The 25,355-nt window shown below is 40.4% G+C and overlaps 2 protein-coding genes across 2 annotated transcripts in view; one reads left to right on the top strand and one right to left on the bottom strand.

The window, feature by feature from the left end:
* Mrpl13 (mitochondrial ribosomal protein L13) overlaps positions 1–10,992 on the bottom strand; it is a 29,101-nt gene extending 18,109 nt beyond the window's left edge. Inside the window, exons 1-3 of the mRNA XM_005354604.2 lie at positions 10,907–10,992; positions 8,964–9,087; positions 2,797–2,890 (exon numbers count right to left, since the gene is read on the bottom strand). Of these exons, the coding sequence (XP_005354661.1) occupies positions 2,797–2,890; positions 8,964–9,087; positions 10,907–10,933 (245 nt within the window). The 5' untranslated portion in view covers positions 10,934–10,992. The remainder of the gene's footprint in view (positions 1–2,796; positions 2,891–8,963; positions 9,088–10,906) is intronic.
* Positions 10,993–11,136: 144 nt separating this feature from the next.
* Positions 11,137–25,355, top strand: part of Mtbp (MDM2 binding protein) — a 63,783-nt gene continuing 49,564 nt past the window's right edge. The window contains exons 1-9 of the mRNA XM_005354603.3: positions 11,137–11,388; positions 12,335–12,415; positions 16,729–16,802; positions 17,009–17,160; positions 18,732–18,790; positions 20,309–20,453; positions 21,385–21,502; positions 23,190–23,324; positions 24,849–24,943. Of these exons, the coding sequence (XP_005354660.1) occupies positions 11,271–11,388; positions 12,335–12,415; positions 16,729–16,802; positions 17,009–17,160; positions 18,732–18,790; positions 20,309–20,453; positions 21,385–21,502; positions 23,190–23,324; positions 24,849–24,943 (977 nt within the window). The 5' untranslated portion in view covers positions 11,137–11,270. The remainder of the gene's footprint in view (positions 11,389–12,334; positions 12,416–16,728; positions 16,803–17,008; positions 17,161–18,731; positions 18,791–20,308; positions 20,454–21,384; positions 21,503–23,189; positions 23,325–24,848; positions 24,944–25,355) is intronic.

Genomic DNA, 25,355 nt, shown 5'->3' with positions numbered 1-25,355 from the left:
AAAAAAAAAAAAAAAAAAAAAAAAAAAAGAAATAGCAATGAGCCAGGGTAATTTATGGCCCCTGCCCAGTTAGACTAACTGCATAATCTAGGACTGAGAACCTGGGAAGGTGCTGGTAGAACACTTGGTCCTGGAGTCAAGTTCACTCTCCCTCTTCTGACATTGAGACATGGCCTCATGGCTCAGGCTGGCCTCTACCTCCTCACACAGCTGAGGAGGATGCTCAACTCCTCATCTATCCTCTGCTTCCCAATACTGAGACAGCAGGTGGGAATCAACAATCTGGAAGTTCACAGGCAATGACCCTGTTCAAATAGGCAGTAAATTCATTAGGAGTTATGTGTTGGCTCCAGGTAATGAATTACCTATTTCATAGTGCTCAGACCAAATAACAGACTTAAATGGACAAACTGGAATCAGCACAGCACTCGATCCGGACCTAGAAACCAGATTCTGCCAGTGGCTCCCAGTACGATGCTGAGACACCAGTTTATATTTGTATGGCAGCTAAAAAAACTGTTAATTGCCCCACCTAATTTTACAAAATTCTGAGTCAACAGAGAAAATTGTATTTTTGAAAGCGTAAGAAACTGACAATTTATAGCTATGAGAGCTTATCGCCCTAAATAAATGAAAAAAAATTAAAAGTTTTTACAAAAAGAAGACACAAAAAGAGGAAAAGAAGACAGCCAGTGGATTCTAAGAGAAAAATTTAGGATTACCCAAATTTAAGTTACTTTCAAGAATTTTCAAAAACATTTTAAGATGACTGAGTAAGCCATACATTAGGACTGCAACCTAAAACAAGTATATTTATTAAATGTCTGCTGAGAAAGATGGGCCATTTCCAAACTGCTAAGACCTATTTGTTTCATGGAATTTCAGTTTTAGAAGAAACACCCGTCTAGACGTCTATTCCTATGGAAAACTACTTTGTAATGTCTATGCTAAAGATTTTCTTTCTATTTTTACCACTGGGCTGGCAAATTCTAAATCATAATACCACTTATGCTATATTTCAGGACTTGGCCTTTCTCCTGAAGGACCTGGAAAGCTAATGTGAATTCCAACAAGCAGGGGACAGCCTGAGTAATGTGATATGCAACTGATTCTCACAGGTGAAAAGCAACCGCGTTTCTTCCTTTACTGAAATGCCCCGGAGGGAGTCAGGGAAAACTGATCGATATGACAGCCATGAGTTTCCCATATAAATTAACTCAGCATACACTTTCTAAGTGTTTCTTTTTCTGTGCATGAGAGATGCACAGGCACATAAGGCAGGATCCTGTCCTAAAGAGAGTGATGACATGACTTTTGGTCAGTCATGTTATAAAAACATGTCAATGAATTTAGACAAAGTATCAACATTAGAAAAAAAAATGAGAAGTCAATGTTTATAAATTATTTGTTGAGGAAGAACTTTCTGAGACAAGAAGTGTTGGGAGCAGTGAGACCCCAGATCCTGAATTTCTTGTAATCCCCTGATCTGAGTGCCTACAGCTGTTCTGAACACGAGACCTTCAGGAGTTCCTGATGGCAGGAGAGTGGTTTCTGGTGGGTTTGGCTGGGGCATGGCTATCACTATATAACCTGCCCCTGAACACAATAAAGGGGACATTCTTGGGGGAATTCAAGGATGACCCATGTCTCTGTCTCTCTGTCTGTGTGTGTTTGTGTATTTTAACCTCCAGTCCCCTTGCCCGAAACTCTAGGGCGTGGTGCGTGGCAAAGAAGTCAGAAGAATTTCAGAAGAAAAGCCAGATTAAGTCATAAAAAATTAAGTAGCAGTAAAGAACACCATTAAGTTTGTAAGAAACAAAAATTTAAAAATAGACTAATATTCCTAACAGATTAAAAGCACATAAACAGTGACAAGGAAGCTGGGCAGCACACTCCTATACACCCAGCACTTGAGGCAGAGATAGGAGGATGAGGAGTTCAAGGCCAGATTCAGCCACAGAAGCATAAGACAGGCCTGGGCTTCATCAACGTCTGTCTCAGAGAACCCCAAACAAATAAATTATGCATTTAAGATGTGCTTGGGCAAGAGAGGAAAAGAACAGACTATGACGTCAAAGGTGAAGGTGCAGTCAGAAACGGAAGAGGGATTATGATGGAGAGTGGACAGTCAGGGCTGCAGATGCGGCTCAGTGGTCAAGTGCAGTAGCTACTCCTGCAGTGGACCCACATGGCATGAGGAAGTTCAGGTCCAGAGGTTCAGACGCCCCCTTCTGGCCTCCGTGTGCACTGTACCCAAGTGCTCCCTGTACACACATGCAGGTAAAACATTCATACACATAAAAAAAAGAGTGGAAGACCAGTATTTATAACCATAACTTCGATGACAGTACAGGTTAGATCAAGTAAATTTCCCCTTCACCAGAAACTATGGACTAACTCAATATAGAAAGCAAAATCAGGATCTCAAAATAAAATGGTAAAGATAAAATCTAAAATGGAACAAAGCTAATCTCTTAGCACTGGATTAACACAACTAAAACATACAAAAAGAAGAGACATAATTTTAACAAGGACATGGGAAGAAACTTAGAAGTTTTGGCTGACAGTAAATGTTATGAACCATAATACTGTTTACGGCCTTAAAGAAAATTTAGTTTACAGAAAAAGATGAGAGGAAACTGTGCTCCTTGGGAAGCCTCCGTACACCCAGTGAGTACATTTACCGACAGGGAAGATGGGAGCTGCAGACAGAGAGAGGAACTACAGGAAGAGAGGGCAACAGTACTATTAAAGCCACACATCTGCACTGTGTCCCTTACGACGACGTTTTCTTACCCAGTGTGTGAGGAGTACACTTTCTGCTCCCATTTGTTTCCAGAAAACGCAATGTGTCTTGTGTTTATTATGACAACATGATCGCCACAGTCACCTGGATTTCAAAAGAAACAAGGCAGAAAGACTCTGAATGAAAACATCAAAGCCTTAAAAAACGGCTTGTTTAGTTACCACAGTACAAACACCACATTCAAAAGTAAAAATCACAGTGCAGCATCACAATCCGTTAACACATTTGTTTCATCTGATAGACCACGTAAGCACAGAAAGAGCTGGCAGGCCATTTGGAAAATCTCAACACTAGTGGAAAAGTAAAAGAAAAACTTTAAAAGATGACAATAATGACAACACATTCTTTAGAGGAAACTCTTCTTGTTCCTCTTGCTCCTCCTCCTGATAACTCTTCGGCTAAAATGCTTTAGTTTAAACATTTCTATTACGTTACCTTTAAGCAGATGATAGAAGTTTTCCCTTAAAAATAGCACAGAAAATGAAAACAATATGTACATAAAAATACAAAGTGTATTCTACCAATAGGCAAACTAGAAACAAATGTGAGACATTATAACTGATTGTTATTCTTTTCAATTTTAGAGAACAATAGAACACTGTGGCTTTATGCTTTAACTACCGCCACGAGGTGTTTTCCAACCACATTTAACTAGTTAAATCTAAAACTGCACTATCAGCAATGACTGCAAACACATGGACAGAACAGATGATTCTAAAACCTAAATACATGTACAGTGTGAGTTTCCTCATGAAAAAGACCTTCAGGTTTGTGTCGTTCTGAAAACAGAAACGTCAACACGCACGTTTCCACGTGAACCACTGCTCATAAAGTAACCAGCTAATCTGGAACATTAAATCACCATTCTGTTACTTAGAAGAAACAACACACTTCAAAAGATTTGAGAACCATATTTTAAAATGCCACTAAAAATAAGCATAAATTAGTGTACTACTATAAACTCCACAAATCACATGAAAAGATTGTAACCAAAGAACAAATTTGACTACAGGTTTGTGTTTTTGGACTGAGGGTGAAAGAAAGGCGATAAAGCCATGCTTTGCACTGCCAGGGCAAAAGGGGTAAGAGGCTAAAGAGAGGAACTGGAAAGCCCTCGGCTGACGGGCTTGAAGGGAAGTCTGACTGTATCAAAACCTCCTAAGAGTGACAAGTGACAGCCACTAAAGCAGATGGACAGGAGCCAGGAGTTCAGCTAGGAGGAGGGTGTGAAAATGTCCTCAGCAGCTAGAAGGCCCCGGCTTCAGACCTCACAGCTATAGCAGCTCAGGTCGTTCAAGGTTAGGGGATTTGCTCATGCCTTCACAAAGCTGCCGAGTCAGGCTCAGCTTCAAATATGTACAAAACATCCAGTCACTTAAAATATTTACAAAAATCAAAAAGGCTGGGCATTAATTAAAGCACTACAAGTAGGATGAAAACATAGTAAGTTATGTCAAACCTCTTTCTCTTTAAATCACTGTAGTATGGAGCTACGGGCTGTGTTCCTGCCGCCCGGCTGTCTGGCTAGCTTATGCCCAGAAATAATTACACGGAAACTGTATTCTTTAAAACACTTCTTGGCCCATTAGTTTTAGCCTCTTATTGGCTAAGTCTCACATCTTGCTTTAACCCATTTCTAATAATGTGTGTAGCTCCACGAGGGGGCTTACCAGGGAAGATCTTAACCTGCGTCTGTGTCGGGTAAGAGAATCATGGCCGACTGCCTGACTCGGCTTTCTTTCTCCCAGAATTCTGTTGTTTACTCCGCCTACCTAATTTTCTGTCCTATTAAATGGCCAAGGGAGTTTCTTTATTTAACCAATGAAATCAACACAAAACATAAGACTCCCACATCAAATCACCTTCCTACAACTTGAAATGAAAACTGATCCACAACTAAGTACCTGTGTTTAAGGGGACTACAGACTAATACAACAAAACCACTGGTGTCTTGATGACAGCATCACTGCCTGTGTCTAAGCTTCTGTTAATAAAATGCATGTATCATTGTCATTTAAAATTTTAAGGAGTTGTTACTTTGCGTGTGTGAAAGCAGGTACATGTGTGCCACGAAGTTCACAGGTCAGAGGGGACGCTCTGGAGGTGCTTCTCTCCTCCCACCTTTCTGTGGGTCCCAGGGACTGAAGTGAGGTTGCCAGGAGTGTGCAGCAAGCACTTTCAGTCACCGTGCCACTCACTGGCACAATCTTAAACTTTTAGATTAAAAAACCTAGTTTCTTACTGTGTATTGAATGTAAATAACTCAAAATTCCGGCATCATTTTTTATGACTGTGTTATTTGTTTTCACCAATAAGACATGAATAATATGATTTCTCCATTTTCTCACTGTAACTTTTTTTTAAGGCTCACCGTGGTTTTAATTTGCACACCCCCTACTGGCTGGTACTGAATTTCCATGGAGCTGCCTCTGGTCATGGACCCGTGCATTTTCTAATTAGCTCATGTCTCTTGAGTGCTGTTTCGGTTCTTTATGTAGTCTAGTACAAGGCCTTTGTTAACTGTGACTTGTTTTACCCCCCCCTCACAGCCCTACTTGAACACACTCCCCCACAAAAAGACACACACGGGGGGGGGGGCAGAATAAAACAAAATAATTTCTAAATGGCAAGTCTGTCTGTTTCTCATAACATCTTGCAAGGTCCACCTGACAAACCAAGCAGTTCAAATGTTTACATTACATTCTGATCCCAAATGTCAACTTTATAGCCATTCCTAGATGTCTGACCATTTGTTACTCATTTTCCCCCAAAAAAATGTGTACAGTGATTATGAATACCAAACACTTAGCTAACTGTTAGTTACACTGCTAAATGTTGGAGATGAACTCTTAAAAGACAATGCATTTCTCAACCACTGATTTAGGAACTTGACTCTAGTGACATCTTGTGGTCATAAGAAGCTTTGCTGATGTAGTAAACATTCAACACAGTGAGGCAAATAGAAGCATAATCTTTAAAAAGTCAAGTTTCCAACTTCATAAAAAAGCTACTCTCTATTCTTAAGGAAGGATGACATACAGGTAATCATGGCAGCTCTTCTGGTGTCCCAGCAGAATGTGTACTTGCAGCATTTAAAGAATACCTAAGGGATGATGACTCCCTTTTAAAGGAAGGACTGAGGAGGCTGGTGTCTGTTGTCCTTGAGGACAGAAATGAAGTGCCTATGACTTGTTTGAGTTTACTTTCAATTTCTTATCACTGTGGTTTCAACAAACACAGTCTCAGTGAAGCTGTTTACAAATACATGAACAGGAAATAGCGTAAGTGCTAACTAACAACCACACAGAAGACAACTGGGAATCTCCTATGTGAGGAAGCAGGAGCCCAAGTTTCTGTCTCAACTATACTATGACGTAGCTGAAGGGCAATGAGAATGTCACCTTGCTTTTCCTTCCGTTTTTCAACTACCTCTCTGGACGTAAAACATCTCATGACATAAGAAATTGTACACATTTGCAATTCTGTAAATATACTTAGTTCTTGTTCGCCAAATACTTTTTTTTTTTTTTTTTTTTTTTTTCGAGACAGGGTTTCTCTGTGGCTTTGGAGCCTGTCCTGGCACTAGCTCTGTAGACCAGGCTGGTCTCGAACTCACAGAGATCCACCTGCTTCTGCCTCCCGAGTGCTGGGATTAAAGGCGTGTGCCACCATCGCCCGGCTTGCCAAATACTTTTTTAAAAAAGAAAAATAGCCATTTACTTTTAACAAAAGCACAAATGCTGCTCGTTATTTCTTTCAAAATTCAGTTGCTCTCATTATTTATGACTTCATATTTGTAAATTTCCTTAGTTGCTAGAACTTGAGTTGCCTGACACACACCTTGACAACTGTGGCTATGGAAAGCAATGTTCTATTTCTTCTCTCAAATGCAAACAGTGCTGTTTTTTGGAAGTCTACTGAGTGTTCTAGTTTCTGTGTTTGCATTTTCTGTTAAGTGCCTTCACTCTTTAAAGTGCCCCTCAACTCTGGTACTGGAATACTGTGTAATATTCCTGCGCACAGGAGGACTGTGCTATATGCTCTGAGAGATAAGGTGTATTAGATGAACTTAGTTCACAGCTGAGTTATAAGTTATAATGCTGTGAGTCAAGAATCCAGTGTTCCAGTATTAAAAAATATGTATAAAAGGCTTTACAAAAACCCACACAACAAGGTTAGATTTTGAATGGACAATAGAAACTCCCCTTGAAATGCTGTGCAATATTCAACAATCCAGTTGTCATGGTGACTACAGAACCAAACTCCCAAAAAGAGGTGACTTATTTATAAAGAATCGGATTGAAAGCGTGATGTACAAGCTACTATCTGGTTGAGGCCACATGCTGCACGAGGTGCTTGAACATGGCCAAATCCTTAGATTCGTATTCTACACACAGATTTCAGAATATAAGGTATTCCAAAACTCTACTGAAAGTTTATAACAGAAGGAAGATTAAGAGGTTTAACAAATTAGAAAATAAATTGTAAAGCCTTGCTCTTACAATCCAATCATTTGCAATACTTCTTTCTTGCTCCAGCTCCATGGATCTCAAAATATAGTTGCTCAAATGCCAAGGCCCTAGATGAAAGTTTTTAAAAATTTTTTTAAACTAGTATTTATAAATGCAAATATTCATGCAACAAGCATTTTTTACACTCCACTATTATGGGTACTTAGAATTCTTGCTAGTTTTTTAAATTCAAGTTTAGTGAAGAAAGGTGAACAGCAAGTATGTTCACGTCAAGTGATATATAAAAATTATTTTTTAAAAAACAGCAAAGTAGGGTTCAAAGGGTGAATGGGTGGCTGGGCAGAGGGCTTAAGGAAGGCCTTGTTCAGGACAGGAATCACTGGCCAGAAATACAAAAAGATACAAAAGCATGAACCCTGCAGAACTGGGAAAGAACATGCAGGCAGAGAAAAAGAGTATGGAAGGGGACCCAAGCAAAACTATGCTTGCTAGTCCAAGAAAGGAGACAGCAGCAGGCCTCAGAGGATTGCTCAGAGGACAGATGGAAATAATGTTAGAGGTTCAGAAGCCACATTCATAAGTCCTGTAAGGGACAGCTTTGTCTTTTATTCTGGAGTTCTAGAAGATAACTGAGCCTAGTCTGTGCAGCAACTTATATATGAGCAAGACAGTGGAGAGAACAACAACAGTTCAAAGAAGAGAGAGAGACTGACTGCCAGAGTGCAGGACTACTGCTTCCTAAGTTTTAAACTAGGTATATTTATTATGCAGGGTGTGGGGGACTCAGAACAGTCACAGAACTCAGAAGTAGAGAAGGCTTCAAACCAGAACATCCAAGAGTATACAGATACTATTCATTAAGATGGGGAAACCAAACAGGACAGGCTGGTTTGGGTGGGGAAAATCCAGGAGTAAGAAAGATGTCCCTATTGGGTGATTTACTGAAGATGACTACCGGGTACCCAAGAGGACATGCTGAGCAGAAACTGGACACATGAATGTAGCATACAGGTCCTAACTAGAGATGGGTATTTGGAAGGATTCACACACACACAGTTTTTAGAGCTCTGAGACAGAAATCAGTCACTTAATGAATGAGAAGCAGTCCTGGGCTGGGCTACAGGATACATCCACTTTTTAGTGAGAGGAAAATTGGGATATGACAGGAAAACGCCTTCATAAACAAAGTCACCCCAAAATGCTTACAAGTCTAACTCTTGTAAAATGAAAACAGTCTTATTGTTTTAGAAATAGCATACAGAAAGCAAATCTTTAATTCAAGAGTGAAAGGCAACCTATCATATTTAGCTAGCTCTATGATTCTAGGGAAGGATTTTTATAAAAGTGGCTGGACTCGTGTTAAAAAACTCTCTACTCAAAAGAAGTCACTTGAGAAGATATGTGTAAGAAGGGAAACCCAATTTACAGTACAAATCAGGACACTGTCAGAGTGGAAATAAGGGCTACTGGCGATTTTCTGTTTGGTAATAGTGCAAAACGGAGAAGAACTGTCCTTATGGTTTCTCTATAAGTTATATTCAATTTACTGTCAGAAGAACTAGAAGACAGAATCCTCATATACGCCCAGAAAGGAGCTCTTAGACACAGTCCAGCCACACTTCACAAGGTCCCCCTTCTGGAATGGAAACGATGGCTACTAATGACGCGCCTAAGACAGTACTCACTGAGTTGATGGTACACTGGTTTATGCAATCCTTGAAGCCTTTGTGACGCGATAGCCGCAAGTTTGCCAGGGGGCTGCATTTTGCCATCTAGGAGATACCACATTCGAGCAAAAGTGGCCCATTGCTTGGAAATAACGAAAAAGGGTGAAGAAAATTCTAGTTAGAATGGAAATAATTAAATGCATTTTCAAATGCCATCATATGTATTCTATAATTAATACCAACAATTACTTTGAAAAACAGGCCATGGCTAAAATTTGTATGTGTGTGCATTTTGTTTCCACTATCAGCACTAAAGTCTTTCCTCATTATTGCACTGAGATAGTAAGTATATTACACAGAAAGTTGGGTGGCTAGTTGGCAACCGAAGGTAACTAAAGACCTCAGTTCTAGGAGAGTTAAATACAATTGCGCAATCAGAAAAGCATAGCTGAAACTTAACATTCCTTTGTGTGTGTGACACTGGGGATACCAGGCAAGCACTCCACCACCGTGACACATCCCTAGTGCCCTCTTGATGCCTTTGAGTCAGAGTTTCACTAGTTACCCAGTTTGACCTTGAACTCACTCTGTGGCCTGCAAAGGCTTGAACTTATAAACCTCCCACTTCATCCTTCGAAGTATCTGGTATTACAGGCTTGTCTTCAACAGACATCTTTATGTCATGCCAGAAAAATCACACTCTTCAATATCTCCAAACTAAGAAAACTATCTCTATCCCAGAAAGATTTTGACTAGGTGCTTTGATTATACATATACGAAGAGGTTGTATGCTAGAAAAAAAAAATACAATTCGGCTTGGAGTTTCATATGAGTTATCATACACTTGAAACTAGCCCATGCATATGCAAAGACAAGTTTCTCCCATTCCAAGCAGACTAACACATAAAAGCTCGATAAGCAACACAATGCTGAGACAATGTCAACTTCTGTCAAAGCTTTAAAATGTTTACCTTCACCTCCTAGATTTACCTCATTACAGACAGGTAACAAGTACACTTACAAGAGCTATACTTTAAGTGGCATTAGGCTAGACATCATTTTGGATTAACACACCGAACACTAATTCTTTCTCTTCTACCTAAAACCTGCTTCAGTTTCAGTATTTCCTATACCACAGCCTTCCAGTTGCCCAAACCAGAATTCCCAAACGTAATTCTTGTTTTTTCGTTCACCCACATTCAATCCTTCAATGCATACTGCGGGCTTCTCAGCACTCCTGCGTTTTCGCCTGACTTGTGCATGAGTATCTTGAGTGGTACAGCAGCAATCCGAACGGATTTTCTCCTTTTGTCCTTCACAGAGCCCCGTCTGTGAACATTCTATCTTCCTCCTGGCAGCCTGGGCGCCTGGTCCTTTTAATACCTAAGACTTCTAGGTCAAAGCCCTCCAAGAGGTCCTCATTCTTTTCTTCTTTTGAAACAGTTTCAAGAAGAGAAGGCTGACTTGAAGATCGCTATGAACCGGAGGAGGCTGGCCCTGAACTTCCAATCTTTCTTCTGGAAAAACACGCGTGCACCATAACGCCAGGTTTACGCGGTGCTGGGGATGGAACCCAGGGCTTCCTGCACGCTAAATACGCACTGTACTAAATCGGCTACAGCTCCAGCCTTTCCCCTTCCCCGCCAGACTCCACTGCACTAAACAAAATAAACATGCTTCACGTCATTCAACGCATTATCTCACTGAAATTCTCTCCGCGGACTCTCGGCGGAGAACAGAAGACACGAAACGGGCAGGCTAAAGAGAGAAAGAAGTGCCCAAAGATAGCAAAGCGCGGCCTGAGTCACAACCCCTGGAATGTGACTCCCTAAGGCATTTCTTGGCCACGGGTGTCAGCTTCTCTGACGGCTCAGCTTCTGCACTAAACCCCCGCGAACCACCGCTCTTCATTTTCGCCAGCGTAATGACACCACCGTCACTCCAAAAGCGCACGAGCTCACCTGAGGCGCCCTAGAGAAGCTGGACATTCTTCGCGACTTCCGGCGTCCTTTAGTTTCCACTCCCCCAAACGGGACCCCAGAACCAACAGTCCGGCCGGAAACATACAATACAGAGCACAATGGTTCCTAACGCCGGCGAGTACGCGTCTCCTCCTCCGCAACGCTCCGGTCCCGGACCTCCCGTAGCCGTGTCCTTACGAAAGGAGCAAAGAGTGTGGCTACTAAGAGAATCATTTCCGAAAATGATTGGCGGAAAAACCGATCTAGGACATTATTCCCGGCCAAGCTAAGCGGCAGGAAACCGGAAGTGCGCGTTGCGCGCGGCTCTTTTGAGAGCTAAAACTTGAGTCTGAGCGCGAAGAAAATGGATCGTTACTTGCTGCTCGTCACCTGGAGGGAAGGAAAGTTTCGATCGGTGGCCGGTGGCGAGAGCGAACCCGGGACTGAGGCGGCATCCCTGGAGAGCAGCGGGAAACAGCCACGTAAGCTCTGGGCTGAGAAGAAGCGGGAAAGACCCGCGGGCAGGCGAAGGGACTTGAGTTTATGGTGAGGTCCCGCGGGGAGGAGCATAGGTCAAGAGGTCCCAGGAAGATACAACTCTCTGAAGTTTTAATAAAAACCAAACAGTATTAACTAAATAGAAAATATATAAAATTGTGGGTATTGGATCCCAGTGCCCCCAGGGCTTGGCAAGTTGAATGTTTACCTGGTTGAATCCCCTGGTGGTTTTGTAATCCAATTTCTGCTTTCTGGAAAGGTATGCATTTAGAAAGTACGTAAGCCTCAGTGTTCTATCTTGAAGAGAATACAGAAAAAAACAACAAAAACAAAAAAACGATAGACTTCTGCAGATGTCGGTTACATTTTACGGGGAAGACATGTCACACTTTTTTTTTAAAATGACAAATTAAACGATTTTAGCTGCTTTCTATTGCATTTGTTTTTTGATATCTCTGTTTTAGTCTCTGTTGCACTTTCCTTGTTTTGATCAAGCAGACATTTTGAGGAAGAAATGTGTCTGGTTCTTTTGGAAGAAAGTTTTGATTTCTTGTTAACGACTAGCCTTGTACGAATCAGGAGCTTTGACTATTTTCTCAGCTTGCTCAAATTTATTTTATCTGCACTTGAGTAGCGTCTTTTTTTTTTTTTTTTCGAGACAGGGTTTCTCTGTGGCTTTGGTTCCTGTCCTGGAACTAGCTCTATAGACCAGGCTGGTCTCGAACTCACTGAGATCCTCCTGCCTCTGCCTCCCGAGTGCTGGGATTAAAGGGGTGCGCCACCATCGTCAGGCTTGAGTAGCGTCTTGATCCACATGTATTTTGTATCCAACACACTAGTCTTCAGAATTCTCTGATACTGAACTTGAAACAGGCCTAGGTTATGCTAACTGTTGAGTTAGGTGACTGAATTAGGCCCTTGCTTTTACAGACTTGACAACATCCAGTATTTATCACCTCTTGAAGAGAAGCATCAGTGATTCCATCCATCCGGAAGATAGTACATTTCCTGGTAAGTATAACAGAATTACAAATGCCTCCCTCCCCGAGTCCGGCACAGCATTTGATTGGAAATCAGTCTGATAATTTAGGAGTGTAAGAAATACTTGTTAACTTTGAATAAGGCACAGGGATATGGAGCAATCTTAAGGAAATGCTCAACTACTTTACCATTTCTTCCTGATATTTGAATGTTGTAAGTTGTTACAATGTTACTGTGGACTCCCAACTTGAGTTTTGTTTCCTTCATGATCCTCCCCCCATCTTTAGGTATATATAGCATAGGGTTGTGGCCTTGTGGAGAGGTTCTTGCCTTGAGTAAAGACCCATTATTAAAGCTCCCACTCTGCCTTGACCACTTATTTGTGGGTTTTTTTTCCTGTCCATTTTTACTGATTCTCTAAAAGACAAAACAACTATGTATTTGCTGAAGATAGTGCTCTTCTCAGTTCTCATTGCTTTGTCTTTTGGAAGTTATTTCAGTTTTTTGAAAGAATTCTTTTTTGAAAGAATCTTCCTTTCTTTAACTCTACTGGCACTTTATAAACACATTTATTTGCTTTGATGGTTTTTCTTTTCTTTTGCTTCTTCTCTCGCTGATAATGGCCCTCAAAGGCTCAGCAAATGGAAATATGAGAACAGACCAAATCCTAAAAGCTGAAGTAAATGTCTGTAGATGCCAGGAAGAATGTCCTCATTGATAGCTGTGATAATCTGCGCTTTTCCTTTCCTAATTAGAGAACCTCCAGTCTCTGGGGACAACTCTCACCACCGGAGAGTGCTTTCTAGTATGTGCGGCACTGGCCTGTTGTCCAAGTTCTAATGGTCCTAATTTCTTCAGCTGGTAGAGTGTAGATAATGCTACTATTACAGCAGGAAAAGTTTCCCCTATTCATGCTTCAAAGGTATATGTAAAAGAGATTTTGGGAGCATTCTAGACGGTCTCATAAAAGTATTCTCTCTGTTTGTAGAGGCAGAGTTTCTTATAAGACTCTACATTTTGCATAGTAATGTAGAACTCTGCAAGTGACTCAAGCTGAAGTCATACATGACCATCTTAATACAGTACCCAATTAGATGTTACAGTTGTTCCATGACTTGTAATCCTCTCTATCAAAGCTAATAAAAACTCTATTAGGGGCCTTTGAGATGGCTCAATGGGTAGAGTTGCTTGCTGGTGTTCTTGATAACATGAGTTTGCTCCCCAGGAACCATAGAGGAGAGAACCACTGAAAATTGTTTTCTTATCTCCACACAGATCTATGACACATGTGTCTATACATGCACAATATAATTTTAAAAAAAGTTAAAACACTGATGGCTTTTAAATATTTAGGGAAGTGAAGTAGTAAAGGTAGTCTTCAACTGTGCGGTGTAAGCTAAAACACGAGACACACTGCAGTTAAAGCATTTTATTTCTTTGTAAAAACTTTATTGAAGACAGCCGGTCAGCACTTCCCACTTTGTCATCGTATAACTTACATGGATTTAGCATCTTTTCAGGGCTTTGGTGACTCACACCCTAGCATCAGCTCCCAGTGTTGTGAGATACCCTCCCATCCCATTAATGTGAAAGATTTTGCTGGCACCATCTCCTTGGGACAGATGTCCTTATCCTTTTCATCACACTGTCACAGTAACCGATCTAGAGCTCTAGTTTTGTTTTGTTTTGCTTTGTTTTGTTTTGTTTCTTGAGACAGGGTTTCTCTGTGTAGCTCTGGCTGTCCTGGAACTCACTCTGTAGATCAGGCTGGCCTTGAACTCACAGAGATCCGCCTGTCTCTGCCCCCCCACCCCAGTGCTGGGATTAAAGGCGTGCGCCACCACCGCCCAACTAGAACTCTACTCATATAGATTTGAGTAGCTCTTTCAGCATTAGCAGTTTAGGGTTCTTGCCATTCTTCATCTTCCTCATTACTTACTTTTCTAATTAGCCATTGAAAATGGCGACATGACTTTACAGCAGGAGGCCAGGAAGAAACAAAACTTAGACTCCCTTGCTGTCTCTGTATAAATTGAATGGTAGATGTTCAGTGACCAGTTGGCAAACTGTGAAAGTGGTAACGTCATCAGTCACTGGCAGGGTACACACTTTGTTTGGTAATGGTTTGCGTACTGACAAGCTGGGTTGGTGGAATTATGCAGACATCTTTGTAAATAACATCAGTGTATTTGGACTTCTTCCTGATTGTAGTCAGCAGATCATCATCATTATCATCTTCTTCCTTCTTTTAAATAGATGTGGGGCCGGGCGATGGTGGCGCACGCCTTTAATCCCAGCACTCGGGAGGCAGAGGCAGGCAGATCTCTGTGAGTTTGAGACTAGCCTGGTCTACAGAGCTAGTTCCAGGACAGGCTCCAAAGCCACAAAGAAACCCTGTCTCGAAAAAAACAAAAACAAAAACAAAAACAAAACAAATAAATAGATGTGGGTATAGGGTATACGTGTGTGTGTGTGTGTGTGTGTGTGTGTGTGTGCTTGTTCTTATGTGTATGTGACCTAAGGATCTCCCTTCTCTACCTCTCAAGGGTTGGGATTATAGGTGTGTGCCACACCTGCCTGGCAGGCTTTTCTGTGGGTTCTAGGGGGGGGGGCGGTCTGAGCTGCACAATCCTCTCAGTTGCAGGGCAGGTGCTTTCTCTGTGAGCCCAACCTCCAGATCTGCTTCTGAAGTGCTCTAGCTATCACGGACACAGTAGAGAAAGTTACAGCTATTGGAGCAATAGACCAGCGGGAGGGTGAGGGGAGGCAGACAGCCTGATGGAGGTAGGTAGATCTGAAGGGAACTGGAGGGAGACTGCCTGACTTAATGTTGAGTTGGCTTAGGTTATGAGAAAGGAGTCATAAATGACATTAGAAGAGTACAGGATAAATGTGTTGGTGGCATTTACTAAGATGGAAACATAATCAAAAGTGTGAGAACTTGTTTAGAATATGTGGATAGTTGCCTAGTCAGATATTGTGAGAAAGTTGAACAGATATGTCTGTATCTCGAACTGCAGGAGAGTAGTGCTGGAGGTGTAGATGGAAGCCCGGAGATAAATGAGGTTGTTTGTAGATAATGACAAGACAAAGAAACTCAAAAGATTCCCAGGATTCAGAGAACAGTAACTTTAAGAGGCTGTGAAGGAGGAGCCAGAAAAATCAGTGCAACAGATCTAAGTGATTTAGGGAACGTAGTGATAGGAGTCACCTTTGAATCTCTCTCTCTCTCTCTCTCTCTCTCTCTCTCTCTCTCTCTCTCTCTCTCTCTCTCTCTCATATGCTGAGAAATTAAATATCCACAAAACTGAGAATTAAGGTTTTAATACAGTCAGCTATTGGTGAGTCTGAGCACAGCGTCAGTGGCATTTTAGAAACAAAGAAGCCCGCCTTTGACGTGCGTGGCAAAGCTGAGGAGGAGGAGGAGGTCATGGACAGGCAGCGCTTTCCGGGACTTTGTGAAGAAAGCGAAGAAAGGGATGCAGCTGGGACTCCATCGGGAAGTATTGCTTTGAGAAATAGCAATGTGGTTTTCAGTGATGGAGGGCGATGGTTTGGAGTGCCTGGGTTGGATTATTTTTAGGGCTAACCTTGTATGGGAAGGTTGTACCTTGCATTTTGGCAGGAAGGAGTGAAGGAAGACCTAAAAGCGGAGTGGGCAGAGTAGTCTATTTCCTGTGAGGACTTATCACTAGGCGGCTTCCAGTGAGGGGAATAGTAATTCTGCCGAGCTGTCTGGAGGAAAGTTGCACCTGACATTCGTGCTTCTCCTCGCTCCCACAAGCTAAGCGCATGCTTCACTTTCCTCCTCCCAGCCTTGAATCCGCTTTCTCTACAGAGCTCTCGGTTCCCTTTGGCTCCTCTGAGATATGCTCCATGGTGACCTCTGAGGTGTTTTTGTTGTTGTTTGTTTTATTTTATTATTATTTTTATACTATCGCATTTCCCAAGTAGAACATCTGCCTGTGGCCGGATAGAACTTAAGCCTGCGTGGTCTTTGAAGAAGGATTTGTTTGTACTTAGTAGCCTACCTGGTTTTGTGTGACCCAGCCATAATCAAGTAGTTGTATTTTTTTTTTAAATATTGTAGTAGATTTTAAATGATGATCAAGTAATGTGGGTTTTGTATTACGATGAATTAATGCAAACTTACAATTTTGTTCTTTAACGAGAGTGAAAGATTTTACCAGCGATTTCAAAAAGACACACATGTTAAAAAGTACATAACTTGGAAAAGTATAGACTATGTTTCAGAATTGCATAATTCTCTAAGCAGTGATTTATTACGATGACTGCTTTTTTTATGTCTACCCTTCTTCTAATAAGTGTGATTTCTTTTCAAGCTTGTTCAGTGGGCGGCACACCTCATCCCAGGAAGTGGTTCTTTGCAGTGCAAGCCATATGCGGGTTTTACCAGGTAATGGCTGTTAGAGAATGCCTTTCCTTCTAGAAAGAGTTCCATGCATCCACTTTGTTGAATGCCACCTTTTGATTTGTTGATTTTGTAATCGTTATTGTATAACCTGTGCTGTATAATATTGTATAATATTGTAATAGTTATTTGTATAGCCTGTGCTATAAATGACTCCATGACTCCTCTACTTAACCACCATCTTCTGTTAGTTTTGTAGCTCTGACTGGCAAGAGATACATTTCGATGCGGAAAAAGATAAAATAGAAGATGTCCTTCAGGCTAACATAGAGGAATGTCAGAGTGCCGTCGAGTGCTTGGAAGAGGATGATAGCAACAGCAGGGAATCCCTATCCCTGGCTGAGTACGTTTCAGTGCTTACGCTGCTTTCAGATAGTTCGCACTGGCCAGTCATTTTCAGACCGAAGAGAAAAGATGGAATGTTTTAGCAATCATAGTGGGGGAACTTTAATCAGCTGCAATACTTAATACTTCATTTTTAGAAGACACTGGGCAGTTTAGCCCTATCATCTACTCAGTATCTGAAGTGTCATTTCCATTTGTGCAATCGTTAGGACGCTGTTTGCACCGGCACAGTCTTTTCTTGAAGCTCAGTCCTGCCTGCTCCTGCGATAGCTGGACTAGAGGAGTTAATTAGTGCTAACAGCTAGCACTCAGACCGAAGCACATTGTTCTTTTGTTCTCTGTGGCTGAAGTGTAGGATTCCCCCTCCCCTCCCCCAATTTATATGCCTCTTCCACATTTCTGATACTGTTTGTGCTCCACAGAATTTCTGAGGAGGGTCAGTGTGACTGATTTCACTTGTAAGCTTCTTGACTCTTGTTAGAATGTGAAAGCAGTCCAGGTGCTAAGTTATGATAATCACTTCCTAAGATTTTCCATTTTTGACTCATTATTAAGCCCTTTCAGTTGAGCCTTTGTAGTGTGACAGGAAATGCTTTGGCTTTATTTTAGTATTCATAACACACCTATAACTTGCATAGGCTCGTTGCTTCCTTCTTCCTGACTTCCAGTTGTATCATTCACTGTCAGTGAAGGCAGCGCAGAAGAGGGAAGAACTGTGGAATTAGCAGGAGTTAAGAAAGCGCTCTGGTTATATGAGGCAAAGGCAGGGACTTAGCTCATCTGGTTCTTTGTTTACTCATTCATCAAATGTGGAAGTTCTCTTCGGTGCTTTCTAAGATGGCACCACTGAGCCTTAAAAAGATCTTATCAATTCATATTTTATCAATGAAAAAACTATTCGGTAGTTTTGCATGTGGTCTTATTTCCACAAGAGGGAGCTTGAAAACTATAGTTTAGCACAGAATGCTTTAAGGTTTTTGTTTTAGACAATTATCACCTCATGAAAAAGGATTTAAATACTCTGATCTGGTATAATAAGTTATTCTGAGAACAAAATTTCACCATATCCATAAAATTTATATGCTTTTAGGAATGTGACCAAAATTTCCTATTTTTTTTTGTGAAGGCTTAGAAGTAACTTAGAAAAAAAGCAGTGTCCTTTATTAAAACCTAATGCTGGTTTACTTTGGAGATTAGAAAAGTGCTTGGTCTATTATTTATATTGAGTATCTAAAATATAAATTAGGGCTTCGTTCCCGTTATTGTTGTCATCGGTTCTGTTTGGTTTTTGGGTGTGAGTAAGAACCGTCCTTGCAGGCTGACTCTAGCTTCCACACACACAGTGACATGACTTTAGGGCTCCTGTTTAAAGGAGAAATACTAATCTCAATGGCACGTGGGTCTGTCAGCAGACTAAAAGAAGGTGATGGGGCTGCCGTATGCGGCCGTGTGGCACACAGGTCGTTATTACTGTCTTTTTGATAATATGGTTTGTGTGTGTGTGTGCTTATACATATATATGTATATCTGTGTAGGGTATTTTTCTCTAAATCTATTCTTTTATTGTAGCCTATATGAAGAATCAGCAGAAAGTTTACATCAGTTATCAGACAAGCTTCCAGCTCCTGGTAATGCAATAACTTTTTGATCATTTGTGTTTTCTACTTTATATGAATGAGTGATGAATTCAGTGTATTCTGTAGAACATTAATCCTGTAAATTCTGGGGAAATAGCTCTTTAACCTGGGTAGTTTGGATAACATTCTTTACGGTGCAGTTAGCGTACACTGCACCAACTGGAGTGCTGTGCAGTAGAACAAAGCTTCTTGATCAGCATTTTTTTATAGGAGCCAATTTTTGTTCCTAAAATGGAAAGCATATTTTATTTAACACTACATGATAATTATCCTTAAAACTCTTTTTTGTCATAATATAGTTTTCTTTGTATTACTCAAATAGTTGTTGGTAAAATTTGGCACAGTTGGTATTCACACTTTTGCACTTTTTTTATGAATGATTATATTATTGAATATCATTTATTGACCACATGTTTGATGTCTGTGAAGTATGTCATACATCGTCCTAGGGACTGACTGACTATACAGTGGTGTGTAAAGTAGACAATTATAAAAGATCTCAGAGCTTACACACAGGAAAAGTCTTATTTATATTCAAGGAGCTGGTATTGAAAGCCAATTTTTACTGCAGAGTCCTGTATGGAAAACAGCTAAGGGTTTATTGAGATTGCTCAATGGTTAAGGGCACAGGCTGCTTTGTAGAGGACCTGGGTTCAGTTCCCAGTACCCTCTTGGAAGCTCACAGCCATCTATAACTCTGGTTCCAGGAAATCCAGTGCCCCTTCTACGCACGCCAGTCATCCACATTCCTGCAGACAAACATACACATACTTTAGAAAGAAAACAACAGAACGGATTCACAAAGAAACATTTTTGTAACTTTTTCACCCAAGGATTGAACCCAGAGCCTTGTACATGCTAAACTACTCCCCAACCCATCATATTTCTTTGTCAGATTTAAAACATGTACTGAAATATTACATAGTTGCTGTTTTTGTCAAGCGCCTTTGATGATCAAATTTTCATTTGGTTTCCCTTTCATTTTAATTTTTCTGATCCTTCAATAAATGTATAACTTTGTGTCATTTAAACTGGTTGAAGTAAACCTTAGAATCTAATGATGCTAGTGTAATTGGTTATACGCAATGTTTTATTGTCCTCTAAGAGAAATGATTTATTCGAGCATTGCAATTTTATACTCATTCATTCCTATTTTGGATAACAAAATTAAATGTAGGAGGATATAATGAAATTGCACAGGTTTTTTTCCCCTGTTGAGTACAATAGCATTGATGATCTCCAGAGCAATGCATATAATTAACTACTGCTGGAGGATCGGTAAGCAATCACTATATCGGCCATTGTTTTCTACCATGTGCTAGCTATTTCCCGATAATATGGCATGAACTCAGATGATGAGTGCTTAAAAATTTGGAGCTCCTGAAGATGTGTATTGTTTTGAAATACTCCTGTAGCTTCCGAATAAGCTTAAAATTCAGTTGCTCAGAGCACCGTCTAAGCCACTTTAGATCTAACATCTTTGAAAAATTCTGATTTTCTTTTCTCTAGGCAGAGCAATGTTAGACATAATACTATTGCCTTCTGACAAAGAGCCTCCTAAATTAAGAGAGTGCTTGCCTGCTGTAGGGGCACTGAAGCATCTGAAGGAATGGCACGCAGCGAAGGTTACCATAGCAGGAGATCACCGTGACACGTAAGCGCCCGTGGTCATATGCCATTGTTCTGCTCAGATCTGCTGCCAGGTTTTCAATAGATTGAGTCTTTGAAAACTACTTTAATGTGATGAGGTAATGTTTTCTGTCGCACCGTGATTGGAGAACTGTACCTTTTCTGGAACCTAGGTTTTCCTCCTTTCGTATTTCCTAGATGTTTACATATTTGATAAATCCTATCAGTGCTGATGTAAAGTAATGAATTGGTTCTCCAAATTCATTGTGTACTTTCAAGCAGGATTTCGATACCGGTGAGCACGCTGGATTTGTCCTGTTCTGTCTGCCTTCCATGGTATATGCCAAGGTAGAAATAAGTAGATACGGTTGTATTTATGACACATTAGTAGAGGTCAATTATACATTTCAGTTTTGATTCCAAAGTTACTACTCAGACTGAATTTATGAACCTCATGATTTTTTTTTTTTTTTAATTTCACAAATCAAACACTTAGTAGAATTCTGACTAAGCCAGGCAGAGCAGTCGATGGCTGCTGAGTTAAGAAAGTGAGAACACACTAGCTTCGTGCGTGGAAGTACAGGCAGAGTACAATGCTAACATCAACATCGCCGGTGATCAAGTGCTGCCCTGGAGCTCATAAAGCCCACGGAGGAACATTCTGCAGTTCTGCATTTGAATCCGAGGGACTGACATCAAGTCTGTGTGTACATCTGACACAGTTAAGCCGGCAGTAGCAGGAAGGTTTCTGTTTACATAGTAGGGATGATGGCTCTGAATTTGTGGGAATATGGCAGCCCTTCCTCAGAGACTGACTTATTGGGTAATTAATATTAATATAAAATTGCATTTACCCCTCTTAGACTGTAGCGAAAATGCAATCGTTAAAAATAAGAAAAGTGAATTACCATTGTTTAGTTGGTTTAATTGTCAAATTGGTTTTTGTTTTTTCACAGTAATTGTCAGAAAATTGCAGACTACCTTTCAGCTAAGGTTGTACCTTTCGAGGAGTTCAGAAATGCCATTGACCCAAGGGAACTGTGGAGGGGAGAGATTCAGATACGGGAAAGAAAGGTAAACAGGCTTCTGGCTTTCACCGCGTACAGCAAAGTAGGCTTTTTGACTTTGTTTCCAGTACAACTGACATCAACACCAGTGTCCCTCGGGAAGGTGTTCTAGATCGACACCAAGTGGAGTTTTCTACAATGATCGAAACGACGCATCTGCTCCTGGTGGTGGCCCATAAGCTGCATATTATCTGTGACTTGTTCTACCCTTAACTGAATCTTTAATTTTATTTGATTAATTATAGTATCAGCTGTCACTGTGATTATGTTTTAGGCATTACTGTTCTATAGTGTGGCATTTTGAAAACAGTATTGGACACTAGCTAAGTTCATATTGTTAAACCAAGTCCTTTAATTTTTCTGCCGATGTTATGCACCAGAAAAAGTATTGGGAGCAGTCACCTATAGTCATATTCTTAGGCAATCCCTGCCATGCACAAACCAGCTATTGTAAAAGCTTTACTAGACTCTGGGTATCTCAACTCTGTGATGAAAACTGTCCCTTAGATTTCTTTAGTTCTAAATTTCTGAGGTGAGTGTTGGTGGTTTTTCTAAGTTATTTCTATTTTGTTTATACTAATGTGTTCATATTAATATATGTCAGTTTTTTGGATAGGAAAGTTAAGACAGTTTCTTAATTTTGGGATAGTGTGCCATCATCAATGGGCTCTTGCATTCTGATTGGTCTTTTGTTTTATTTTTTTGTACTTTTTCTTCCCATTTATCTTTTGTATTGACTTAAAGAAACATCCAATAAAACAATAGGAATAATGTGCCTAGTCTGTCTAGATTAACATAGTGGCCCTCCTAGTTCTGGGAAGATTCAGTTTTTAGGGAAATGATCTCTGCAAATGGTGTTATTAGGAATAAATAAATAAATAAGCCAGCATTCAGCCAAAGTGGAAGAGTTGGCCATATGAGCAGGAGCATTGCTTTCGTTTTCATTTTCTGAAGTCATGTGCTTGCATGTAGGCACACCATGCCAGAGTTCTCACTGACTCTTTTATTCCTTTAGTATGAAATTAAGCACTCATTTACCCACAAAACCCAGTGTCCTCCATAGCTCTCCGCCAGCAGTTGTTCTCGGGGACTCCACAGTGATAATACCTGCATTCAGATCCTGACTTGGTTCCAGTTTTGAGTGACACCTTGGTACCATAGTTGTGTTTTTCTCAAAGACAGGGTGATAGTAATAATTCATAGGGTTTATTTGAGTTATATTATTTAGGGTGCAAGACAATGACACAGGAAGTCCGTGTTGTCCCATCTTTACTGTCACGACTTCTGTGGTAACAGCATTTCTCATCACCCACATACAGTGGAGGTAAACACTGTGAAGCACTGTACTAACTACACGGGCAGCTTCTGTCTGGCTGTGATTTACAGACCAATAGGCAGCCAGGCATTGAATGTGTACCAAGGAGGGTGCTTGGTCCTGTGGGCTGCATGAAACAGTTAGCATACTGTTGCTGACTAACCAAGGATCACTGCAAGATTTTTTTTTTTTATGAAAAGTTGATATCAAGTTAATAGAATGATATGTACCAATAGGAAGAACTACCCCTGAAGCCTATGTATCAAAAAAAGTTCCTATTTGTATAGTTTATATTTAGAGTAAGGTCAGTTTCTTCTAATACAATATACCAGTCTTTACAGATAACACCTGTAACTGAATTCTCTTGCTTTCTTTTCAGTTTGGATTTGAAATTAGTTTTCCCGAATTTTGTTTAAAGGGAATTACACCTACGAGTATTAGTATGCATAATTTAAATACCTGCTTTCTTGCCAAAGAGATAGCGCCATCAAAGGATAAGAATATTCTGCCTAAGGTATGTGTATATACATATCATTTTACCTGCTGTCATCTTTTTGTGCAGTTCTGTTTTATAAAATACATTTCAATCTTATGATCTATTTGAATAATATGCATGATGTGTTCACTGGTATAGCTCATCTAACTCTTATAATTGAGTGCTTTGTGTGATGAGCACTACATTCTTTTTTTTAATGGGGTAATTTAAGTCAGTATAAGCTTGAATTGGACTGGAATTGGAGTTTATTCTCTGACCCCTTTAAGATCAACGAAAAGCTAGATGGCTAAATGCTGAAAGTTAGATGAAGGTTGAAGTTAGATAGGCCTGGGTTTGGAACTGGACTCTGTCACCTGCTGGAGATTAGATATGCCCTTGGCTAGACTGACAGCTCATTTGTGAAATAAGAGCGATGCCACCTTGCAAAGTTACTATGGAAATAAAATGAGGTGATACCGAGATTAGCATCTCATGCCAACTTGGCATAGGCTTAACATGTGGTATTAGATGTGCCAGTTCTCTTCTCATATCTTTATAGATTTATGCTTTAAATGCAAGCAATTATAAGACGTAATAATTAGAAGAATGCAGCTAGTTCTTTTTTAATATTGTAAAACAAGCATAAGAGGAGCTCCTTTACGAGCACTTATAAAATCCATTTGAAATACCCAACTTAAGTGTGCAAAATACCTAGGTCCTGAAATGATAGGATGTCAGATGATGCTTAATATTTTTGATGAAAAGGCAGTAGAGAAAAAAATGTCATTTCTGCTGTGAAGTCATTTCCCAATATTGTTTACAGTTACTTACTGTAAGCAACTTACCATGTCTGTCTTTCATAGATTTTCATTTGTTTTCTAAACCTTAATACTTAGAAGACTTAGTGACTTCAGAGTCTCTTCTTTGGCAGTATAATGTTCAAATATAATTATCTTTATACCTTCTTTTTTTTCACTTCTATTGAGAATAATGTTCAGGTCCAACCTTTTCAATGAATTAAAGTAAAATTAATGAGGGATAAATATTCATACCCCGTATTAGTTACTTTTCTGTTGCTGTGATGAAACAACGTGACCAAGGCAACTTATAGAAGAAACAGTTTATTCTGGCTTACAGTTCCACAGGGCTAGGTCCGTGCTGGTGAAACAAAGACGTGGCAGTGGGAGCAGGAAGCCACGGGCTCTCATCTCGAACTGCAAGCAGGAAGCAAAGAGAATTAAAAAAAAAACAAAAACAAAACCCTTCTCTAGTGACACACCTCATCCAACAAGCTACACCTCTTAAGCCACCCCAAACAGTGCCAGCAACTGGGGACCAAGTCTTCAAATGCCCAGACTTTAGGGGACATCTTATTCAAATCATTACATGCATGCATAGGGGATGGGGAGAAAGAGATGGGGTGGGAAAACTAAAACTGTTTTTTCTTTGGATGTGTTTTCTTTGTGCTTCCTGTGAGGCTTTTAAATTAATAATCGCTAATTTGTTTGCTTTTACTTCATTTACTGGGTTTAACGTATTATACACTTTGAATTCCTTTTCCAGGTTTTCCATTATTATGGTCCTGCTTTAGAGTTCGTGCAGATGATAAAATTATCAGACCTTCCCTCCTGTTACATGTCTGACATCGAATTCGAGTTGTATCCTTTTGCTGATGTGTTCATTTTATTTTACTTCCGCTGGGTAAAACATTTTTCGGGTAGAATGTTTTGGTACCAGCAGGTAAACGTGGGAGGTTTTGCATTTGTTTGAATTTCATTGTATTCATGGGTTAATGCTCATGCCCAAGTGGAAATTCCCACCCCTCCCCATGGGGCTCCTGGGGCAGGGAGTTCCTGCTCTCCCCACATTCTCCTCTCAGAAATCTTTCCCCATAGGCAATTGGCTTTTCTTTCATTGCTTGCTGTGGGCAGGATTATGGAAGTAACACAGAGGTGACAAACCCGGCTTCTTTGGTGCAGTTATGCTGCACCGAGCTTGAGCACAGGCCGCACACAGTATGGCTTTAATTGAATCTGTCTTTCCTATCACTTTCTTGATAACCCACATGCA

Source organism: Microtus ochrogaster, chromosome 15 (genome assembly GCF_000317375.1).
Source record: "Microtus ochrogaster isolate Prairie Vole_2 chromosome 15, MicOch1.0, whole genome shotgun sequence".
In the NCBI taxonomy this organism is placed as follows: Eukaryota; Metazoa; Chordata; class Mammalia; order Rodentia; family Cricetidae; genus Microtus; species Microtus ochrogaster.
The sequence above is the reverse complement of the archived record's forward strand: the minus strand, read 5'-3'. Positions and strand labels throughout refer to the sequence as shown.